Genomic DNA, 10,646 nt, shown 5'->3' on the forward strand with positions numbered 1-10,646 from the left:
GAAATGACCTGATAAACCAGGCTCAGTATACATACACAGCTTTGAGAAGAGCAAGCAGTTTCAGAAGCTTAGAGCTGTAATGGAAATGAAATTAGCATGGTCAATGGCGGTCCTTATTACTTTGGAACCTTTTAAATATTTTCCTTCCGTATTTTCATTAATATACTCTAGCTGCTGTGTAAACCTAATTACTATAAATTTGCTTTGGCTTGTTTTATTGCTATTGGGTTTTGTTAAAACTTACCATCAAGCTACAGGTGTCAACACTTTCCTGAGTATTCCATTTCACCACTTGCTTGCACTTTTTCTGACTTGTTTCTGGGAAAGTCATTTTGTCTTAGCTTGCGGTTATTTAATTATTTTGTATTTGAGACTTAGGAGGTTGGCATAGAACTTGGTTGGCTAGCTTTATTTATGTAACTAAACTATGCCTCATTAAGGTTCTGTTAAAAAAAAACAAAACTCTTCCATTAAAAAAATTACTCTTCAGTTTTTTGTGTAGAGTAAGTAGTTGTCTTGTTTTTGAAAAGTATAAAGTATAGCCATAGTACTTTTTTTGGTGATAATGGTTTTGGGGGGTTGGGGGAGGTTGAAGGGTTTTTTAAAAAATCTCCCACTTCAGTGTTTGACAGCCAAGTTGTCAGTATTGTATAAACCCAACTAAATTTTTACTAGCACTTTCCTGTTGCCAGTCAGAATGCAATTGTTTACTCTGCATTGTGCAGTCACCATCTACTTAAATTTTGTGGTTACTTGGAATCTAACCTTTCATAGCGGAGGAAGGAGGTGCTTTGGGTTCGTCTGGTCCCTTTACAGTCATCTGTAAATTTTTACATTTTAATTGCAACCTTAATACTTATTATAGAAATACAAAGAAAGGGCCTTTTAAATTATATTTTGAAACTGTACCTTAATGAAATACTAAGAACTTCGGAGAGTCAACAAACATTTTCTATAGCCTTCCTCCCTTGTTGGACATGGTAACTGTGGAAGCCGCTTTTGCTAGTATGATTTCTGTAAACATCTGAGATCTGTGTTTACATCTGCTAGTCAGCTACAAAGTTGGTTAATAGAAGGCAGTTCCTGATTTTTTTTCTTAACCTAGAACTATCCTAAAGGAGGAAACTTGTTTGTTAATATCGATATGGTACATGTATATATAATTTTATCTACGGATCCTAGGGCTTTTTTAGAAATAATAAGTAGAAATTGATGAAGCTGTAAGACATTTGTACTTACAGTCTGCTTTTCTATTATACCCTGAAACTACTGAATTTGCTAAAACCAAAGAGAGTCTAGGATTAAAAATTTTTTATCTGATTATCTTTATTTTCAAACGCTTAGCTTGAGTTGAAAATATTTAATTGTTCCTTGTTTTTTGTAGTCATCATATTTGATATAAATTCATATTCAAGGGAAGTTTTAAAATATGTATGTATATTTTAATGAAGTCAGATGGGAAGAATTTTAATAGATTTTACAATAAATCTAATCCTCTAACTCAGCTTTGTTTTGAATTTTTCTAACAAGATATTTGAACTGTTAGCCACTAGATTCAGCTATGAGACAATAAAAGTATAACCCTTGAGACAATTTTCATTTTGTTCAAAAGTAGTGCTTTTATTCACTTTTTCTGAAAATATTTTACCCTCCCCACTTCTTACCTGAAGAAAGAACAATGTGGTATTTAACTTTTCTTTAGTAATAATTTGATACTTTGGGTAATATTTCATGTCCTCAGATAGTCAGAATATATTTAAACTAACCAAATCATTTACTGTATCTGAGACTTTATATTAACTTACAAATTTGGGGGTATGGATGAAAATAATGGAGGATAAATGGTCAGGGAGGTAAGGGAAAAGGGAAGTTCAAAAAATGAGGTTAAATCAGTCAATTTAAAAATTGAGGTGTCATATGTAACAGATGTGCATTCTATTTATAAAACATTGATAACCTTCATATCACAAACAAATACAAAATTTAGGGAGTTTTCTATAGCAGATAGAATTTTTTAGAAGTATTTTGATCGTATCTTCTACATAAACGTTAGATTAATTAAGGCTATATTTATACCAAAGTGGAATTCTAAGAGTATTTTCCTACTTTATAAAAACTCCGAAGAGTGGAATTTATAATTTAAAAACTAAATGCGATATTACAGTGTTCTAAAGATGTCTTGTGCTTACAAAGACTCAGATGTTTACAGAGTAATTGCCTTTTGCATCTTGGATTGTGGCTGAGTACCCATTGCAGCTTGCCATCACTGACTATCATTTTATACTATAAGGTGTGGATCCAGAGTTGTATGAGTTAACAACTTCTAAGCTGGAAATCTCCACCTCAAGCCTCAAAGTGACTGATGCATTTGCGAGACTCATGTCCACAGTAGAGAAGACAAGCACATCTACCAGGTAAAAGCTAGTGCTCATTACACCCTAATTTTGAATTCTGTGTTAAACAAAGTAGCCCAGATGGGAAAGCACATAAGTTGGCAGTATTTCAATATATTATATTAAAATTCACTTTACATTTATAAAACCAATAGATGCCTAATTCCAGAAAATAGTATCAAATTATGTTTAATTATGGATTTACTAGAGTGGAGCTATTTCATGAGAGACTGGAAAGGGCTGACAGATGTCGTTTTCTCTCCTTCCCTACCCCTACACCCAACTTTGTAGAGAAGAATCTGATAGAAGAATTGAGATCATGAAGCCATTACAGAAATGCTCCCCCTTTTCTTTCATAACTACTGAGATGATCATCTTTGGGAACCCAGTTTCACACTCCCAGAGTTACCTAGGCTGATCCTTTCACCTCTGGGCTAAGAGAGAGTAGGGAATGGCCACTGTTTTATTTTCTGAATTTTTGCTGATGTGTAGCACCTCTGATTTGGGTCGTGAAGCCTTGCTTTTAACAAGCTTTCTGGGAGCCCCTCAGGGGCAGGGCCTTTAGAAAAGCAGTTATCTCAGGTACAGGAATGTCATGTGGGCGTTGTGTGCAGGATTCAGGAAACCTTTAGTTTTACGTAATTAAGCACTGGAATAATCCGTTGCTTTGACATGTTAGCCATAAGAATAAGGCAGTTTCTAATAATAAGGTAATCATTATGAACCAGGAAATCATTACTGCAAGAGCAAATACTGGTTGATTGGCATACCAACTCTGCTGTACCAAATCTATGATTCATCAGCACTTTAAAGTGAAAATATTTACCTGTTTTTGCCCAGTTAGGCAGAAATATTATAGCTCTTTCCCCATTTAAATACATTCCACTCACACGTCAAATTCAGATTTATCTTTTAAAGCAATTCTTTTGTAGAAAAACATCCATTTAATACAGCCGTGTTTTCCTTGCAAATAATAAATGCTAACCTGTCTTAAAACTTTGGCTTGAATTATCACATCGCCTTTAAAACTGTGTTTGTGCCTAAGTATCCATTCAACAGATATTTACTATTACTAATACAATTAATATTTATAATCATGAAAATCCATTATTATTTGTTTTATAATTAAGGCTACCCTGAACTTTTCCCGGGAATGAATTTGTAGTCTGCACATTTTTGTTTAGCCACAGATTCTCTCCCTGTTCTTATCACCCCTATTTCTTGGTAGTAACACCACCTGGCGCTGTTAAAGCCTCCTATTAAGTGAACTTGCTTGTAAATGAAGCTAGTGTGGATTTTTTGCTTGCTTTCTAATTTCTCTTTCCAAATAAATCATATTTTCAAATTAATGTTCTCTTTATGCAAATTTCTCATCCATTTTTTCTATATGTTAACCAAAAGCTAATGACTTTTAAAACAGACAAACAAAAAACTGACGCTTTTATCATTTGGGCTTTCTCCCGCTACTTTTTGGACAACTTTTTCTGAGGACAGTCCTAGCGTTTCCTCACCTTTTTCCCTCTGCAGTCTCAATGAGTGAACTGTAGTAGTGTTGAAAGTCCCGGTGGTGAGAATTCATTCTTTGTGCCAGTAGGAGGAGCTCTAAGCCACATTGTTAACTTGCTTGCTCTCCTAACTTTTCAACTCACCTTTAAAACATTCTATACACTAGGGCACTCTTCCACCTCCTACCACTTTATTTTCATTTTTTCTCTTATTCTGTACTATTATGGAATGAACTGAAACTATAGTGTGTATCCTGGGGTCAGTGTTGTAACTGCATTGAATTAGTCTCTGGTACCTGTCCAGCTTCACATTTAAAAGAAAATAAATTGCAAAGAAAACAAGTTGTCAACTTCGTATTTTCTCTTTGGAGGAATTAACTATTTGGAAGTGGTGAGAAGTGCAAATATTCACAAGTCTTATAATTAGAAGGTAATACTGTAAAATGCTCCCATGAGTGATTCTTAGTTGTACAGGGAAGAGAAAGGCGGGGTGGCATAATTCTAAAGGAATTTTAAGCATCTTTGCTGTTTTTTGGTTTTGCTTCATTTTTTGTTTTTGTTTTTGAATAAAATAAAATTTAAAGTGTACACCTCAGCAAAATCTTGGCTTTTGTCAATACACAGAAGATAGAGTGAAAAAGCACTGAGGAACTGTAGGGTAAGAAAAGGTTAAGAAACAGTGGTCTAGGTAGAGGAAATTTGCCATGTAACAAACAACATCCCATACTCTTTTCCAAATGCCTTTGCATATGTAAGAGAAAGTACATGTGCTCTTCACTTTCTAAACATAGGTTGTGAAAGTGACTTCTTATTTTAAAGAAATGCAAGTTCTCAGTTTTAAAATAGTTCCATCTTCTTGCTTACCTTTTCTAATACAGAGAAAAATTACTTCCTAATCTTAATCAGTGGGTAGCCAGCTAGTTAGTAGCCACAGACCTCTAACTGAAGATTATACAGGCCAGAGGACTAGTTGCCAAAAGTCATGCATGGTTTTTTCTTTTCTTTTTTTTGAACTTTTAATTGAGATATAATTCACATGCCATGAAATTCACCCTTGTCAAGTGTACAATTCAGTGGCTTTTAGTATATTCGCAAGGTTGTGCAACCATTACCGCTAATTCCAGAACATTACTATCTAATTCCAGAACATTACTATCTAATTCCAGAACATCACTATCTAATTCCAGAACATCACTATCTAATTCCAGAACATCACTATCTAATTCCAGAACATCACTATCTAATTCCAGAAGATTTTTATCATCCCCGAAAGAAACCCCGTACCCATTAGCAGTCACTCCCTATATGCCAGTTTTCCCAGCCCCTGGCAGCTATTAATCTGCCTTCTATCTCTATGGATTTGCATATTCTGGTTATTTCATACTAACAGAATAATACATTATATAGCCTTTTGTGTCTGGCTTCTTTCAGCTAGCATAATGTTTTAAAGCTCAGCCAAGTTGTTGCATGTATTGGCACTTTCTATTCCTTTTTATGGCTGCATAATATTCCATTGTGTGGCTGTACCACATTTTGCTTACCCCATTAATCAATTAATGGACATTTGGGTTGTTTTCACTTTTTGACTGTTATGAGTAATGCTGCCATGAACATTCATGTACAAGTTTTTGTGTGGACAAATGCTTTCAATTTCCTTGGGAGTGGAACTTCTGGGTCATGTGGTAACACTGTTTAATTTTTTGAAGAACTACCAAACTGTTTTCCAAAGCAGTGGCCCCATTTTGCATTTCCACCAATAAAGTTTGAGGGTTCCAATGTCGCCACATTCTCACAAGGCTTGTTACTGTCTTTTGGTTATAGTCATCCCAATGGGTATGAAGTGATATCTCATTGTCATTTTGATTTACATTTCCCTGATGGCCAATGATATTGAGCAGTTTTTCAGGTGCTTATTGACCAGTTGTATCTCTTCTTTAGGGAAGTTGTTGCTGTTAAGAACTCTTTACATATTCTGCATACTAGACCTTTATCAGATACAGGATATGCAAATATTTTATCTCATTCTGCAGGCTGTTTTTTCACTTTCTTGGTAGTGTCCTGTGAAACACAAAAGTTTCTTAATTTTGATGAAGCCCTACATACATGCATATATATGTATATATCTCTCTATATAGATATACATATAAATAAATTTTTATACATATAAATAAATAGATATACATAAATAAATTTATGTGTACATAAATAGGTACATATATATTTCATTGCTTGTGCCTTAGGTGTCATATCTAAGAAGCCATTGCCTACTTCAAGGTCAGGAAGGGTTACACCTAGGTTTTCTTTTAAAAGTTTCAAAGTTTCAACTCTTATATTTAGACCTTTGATATATTTTGAATTAATTTTTGAATATGGTGTAAGGTAGGGGTCCAACTTCATTCTTTTGCACGTGGATATCCAGTTGTACCAGCACTGGTTGTTGAAAAGACTGTTCCTGCCCCATTTCCCTCTTGTTGAAAATCAGTTTAACCATAAATGTATGGGTTTCTTTCTGAACTCTTAATTGTACTTCATTGGCCAAAAGGATAAATCTTAACTAGGGAGAGTATAAATCAAAATTAGGTCACTGTCTTTGGCTTCGAGGAAAGGTCATGATGTAACTTTTTATTTTCAAATTCCTCTCAAGCATTTTCTTCTTTCTTATATTCTAAGAAAACTAGATCATGTCAACGCATAGCGACTACAGATAAATGCACAAACTATGAACTAGGTAAACTTTTTCTTATTTTTAAATACAACTTCAGACAGCCTTCAAGTAGTGTCTCTGAAATAAGGCAATTGGTAGAAACTCTAGAATAATATTTACCAACCATTCCTTGGGTGAAAACTTCTTCTTTGTTCTCCTTCCCCACACCCCAACTGCACTCCACAAATGAGAAGTCCATTTAGGTGAGATTTTACTGGTTACTGTTTTTTAATAATTTTTTATCTTTACAGAAGCAGTAAGAGTAGAAAGATAGAAAATAGACAAAAAAATTTTAATGAAAGTATCACATTCTTACCAGTCAGATCACTATAACTCCTTAGTGCATATTCTTTCAGATCTTTATCTTTGCACATATACACATATGGGTGTTGTTTTAACCAAAAAGGAGATTTTATAGTCTATACGGAATTGAGCCTTCCCTTGCAGTCAGTGGTCTCCATCTACTGATATCAGTAAATTTTCATTTCATCTAATACCCAGGCTATATGTATTCAAATTCCCCAACAATGTCCTTTCTCTCTGCTTTCTCCAAATCAACATCCAATCTAGGACTATTGTACCTAGCTGCTATGGCTAAGTCACTTTTAAACTAGTATGTATACCCCCATCCCTTCTGTTTGCTTTTCAGTTTAATAACACTAGCTTGTTGAGAAGATCGGTCCACTTGTCCTGCAGAACGTCCCAATCTCTGGATTTGTCCATTTGCTTCCTTCAAGTAGTTTTCAAATATTTCTCTATTCCCCTTATTTCCTGTAAACTGGACATTATATCTAAAGGTTTGATGGATTCAGGTAAAACCTTTTGGCTGGAATACATCATAGGTGTTGTATCGCATCAGAAGACACATAATGTCTGGTTGACCCCATCGTGACTGATGCTAAGATTGACCATGGTGAGAGGCTGCCCTTTCCCATGTAGTCTTCCAGTTTTTCACTTTGAGACTAAAAAGTGAACTATCTGGTTTTATTTTGGAATGATGCAGATAGGCAACTTCCCATCAACCATCCACTTAATAGTTTTACCATGATTTAAGTGCAATTAAAAATGTAGATTTTAATCGGAAAATATTTGGAGTGCTATTCCATTCTTCTGAGAAACCGTGGAACTGAGTTCAGTATTGGTTGATCTACTGATGGTTTCAGTGTGCCTGAAGCTGATCCCCATATTGAAGAACTTTGGTCCTAAAAGTCTGATGTTTGGTTTTTCAGTCTTTCCGTAAAATCTTTTTATTTCAGCCTGAACTTAAATGTGGTAACAACAGAAAAGTCCAGGTATAAAACAAAGACCTGCATCTATCTTTTCTTTCTTGTTTCATCTCCTGACCTCCTGCACCTCATCCCAAGGACGAAGAAAATACTTAGGTGGGAGAAATAACTTGTGTCACACCTAATAGAGTACCAACTATCATTTACCATAAAAGAGAATTTGGCCTTTTAGAGTCAACAATTTTAAATTACTTTGATCTAAAATTAATATCTTTATGACTGTAGCTATCTTTCAGTATATTTAACATCCTAGAAAAAATAAAGATTGGATTACAATCATGTGCTCAATTTGAGCCCCATTTGAGGCTCAGTTGGCATTTTCTGTGGCTCACCTGCTGGGAAGACCCGGGTCAGCAGGAGCTCTTCCTCTCTGTGTCGCCACACTGCTCACTTCTTATATTAGGGGCATTTCATCTATAGGACCCAACAGATTTCGAGATTTCCCCTCTCCCTGAGTCCTTCCTGCCCGTGTGCATTCTCGGCATGAGTAGCTGGCCCTAGTGCTGCGGCCTTTGGACCTACCATCTATCTGCATCCCAGTGGGGCAGAGGCTGGGTGTTTTTGAGCTGAGGGCTTTCTGTCTTAGAATTCCCCTTTGGGGTTGAAGAAAGCCTGAGGTTAAAATGACTTACAAGGACTGTGCCAGACATACTTTGCTTTATGTTGAGGCAACTTTGGTAGTTTCTCAGCGGGAAGGGGGAAATCCAGTTGGGCAGAGTGTTATCAACTAGGGCTTCAGCATTATATTTCTGCTTTGTAACTTTTTTTGGCTGTGCCACACAGCATGCAGGATCTTCGTTCCCCGACCAGGGATCGAACACGTGACCCCTGCAGTGGAAGCACGGAATCCTAACCACTGGACCACCAGGAAGTTCCCTAGTAACATTTTAAAAGTATGCCTAGGTAGATGCTTCTAAGCTTAAATAGAGCTGCGAGCTGTGCATAGGTACATGTGAATGTCTATGTACATGCCTAACTGTAATGAACATACATAAATTCGGTGTGAATCTTTGTAAGAGATTTGGCCTCTGGCACAGGAAGCACTCAACACAAAGGTATTATGAGGTTCAGGGACTGGCAGAGGGAAAGATAACTCAAGTCCCCACAGATTGCTGTCTACCTTGAGAGTAGATTTTCTCCCGTTTGACCTACAGCAAAAGTCACTTTAACACACTTCTCTTTTCTCATTTGTCAACAGGAAACCGAAAAGAGAAGAGCACCTGAGTGAGGAAGCCATCGAGGTGATCGCCCGCCTCCCTGACCTGACGTTCATGCATGCCAAGGTGCTGATGTTCCCAACCACCCTGACACCTTCCACAGGCTCCCAGGAGAAGGCAGACTGATAAATGAGGTGAACTGGACGGTTTCAGTTGCTTTTCCTTCCCTCCAGCCCTTCCCCACCATCAAAAGCATACCTGCTCTAATTTAAAAAAAAAACACACAAAAACTTAAAGTTCAGCTGATTGGTTGGTAAGCCGCACTAGAAAGGTATACATAGTAATGTATATTTATTTACATACTGAAGTCCTAAATTTATATTAGAAACAAATGTAAATAATCGGGGTGAACATTTTTGAAGATTTATTCTTTTTGTGTTGCTGGGGTGTATACATTTATGTCTTTGTGAAATACACTGGTGGTGTCCTTCTTACAAAACTTTTGAAATAAAAAAATGAAAACTAAAAAGTCAAATCTCCACTGTCTGAAATCCCCTTCTGTCTTTTCAGATTGCATTGACTGTCCTATTAATTTTTCACATCATACACTGAATTACTTTTGCTCTCATAAATAAGCTCCAAGTCCCTGTTTAAAATTTTTTTTTTAATTTTATGTGTGGTGGGTTTGTTTCAGATCTGGCTTTTGTTACCATTTTTGTGCTCTTTTTTAATCTTTTCAGTCTGGCCTGTTGCTGTTTGACCTTTTGCAAGGTACTTTCATCGATTACTCTTTTGTTCTAGGGTATGGATCATTGTCAGAACTTGATTGAAGGGGTTTAAAGAGATTGTGTCTGTCTGTTTTAAATCAGTTTGGTTTAGAGAAGGACCAAATTACATGAATGTCTTACCATGAAATTTACTTGTTACTGATTTTTTTTGTTCTATCATACCACTATTTTTTGAGGATTTTGCACAGTGTAAAATGACATAATCATAGATTGCTATGGTTTAGGCTGTATATACGGTAAAAACTATGGGTTTTAAATGTTTGGGGAAATTCCTATGGAAAAAAAGAGACATGTAGAGGAACCTCTAACAAGGTTAATGTGCATGCCCACGGTCTTTTGAGATTTCAGTGTGTAAATTTCCTTTTAGCTTACACAAAAATAAAATAATTTAAAAGAAGTTTGGTCTGGTGTCTGTACTTTGGTATCCGAGGGAAAATGTAATGAATTTGAACGTTAAGTTTTATTTCATCTTAATGTGTTTCAATCCAGAGGAAATCATTTGGTAGGGCTTCCAGTTTATTAAAACCAAGAAGAATTAGATTCTCACCCATAAGAATTTGAATCAACCCTTTAAGTAGCTGAGCTGTTTTTATGTAGAACACGAGATCATACAAGAAATTCCCATGATCATTATAATGTATCTTCATCAGAATTGGCAAAGTTAAATAGGGATTTGTAGGGAATTTTTTTTCTTCCCAAGGAAATGTATGCATGAAATTAAGGTGAGCAGAAAATTTCTTAAAAGCACTTTTAAAATATTGTTATTAGATTAGATGTTGCTTCAGCAAAAAGTCACATGACGTATTTCAGTAA

General features: G+C 35.8%; 1 protein-coding gene across 5 annotated transcripts in view; it reads left to right on the forward strand.

The window, feature by feature from the left end:
- Positions 1-10,230, forward strand: part of AFTPH (aftiphilin) — a 62,987-nt gene extending 52,757 nt beyond the window's left edge. For 3 of the 5 annotated variants that reach the window (XM_060117565.1, XM_060117568.1, XM_060117564.1), the window contains 2 exons: positions 2,291-2,414; positions 9,087-10,230. In XM_060117565.1, the coding sequence (XP_059973548.1) occupies positions 2,291-2,414; positions 9,087-9,231 (269 nt within the window). In that variant the 3' untranslated portion in view covers positions 9,232-10,230. Of the gene's footprint in view, positions 1-2,290; positions 2,415-9,086 lie in introns of those variants that run through there. The other 2 variants (XM_060117566.1, XM_060117567.1) reach the window with 2 other exon arrangements.
- Positions 10,231-10,646: the final 416 nt, after the last annotated feature.

Source organism: Mesoplodon densirostris, chromosome 14 (assembly GCF_025265405.1).
Source record: "Mesoplodon densirostris isolate mMesDen1 chromosome 14, mMesDen1 primary haplotype, whole genome shotgun sequence".
In the NCBI taxonomy this organism is placed as follows: domain Eukaryota; kingdom Metazoa; phylum Chordata; class Mammalia; order Artiodactyla; family Ziphiidae; genus Mesoplodon; species Mesoplodon densirostris.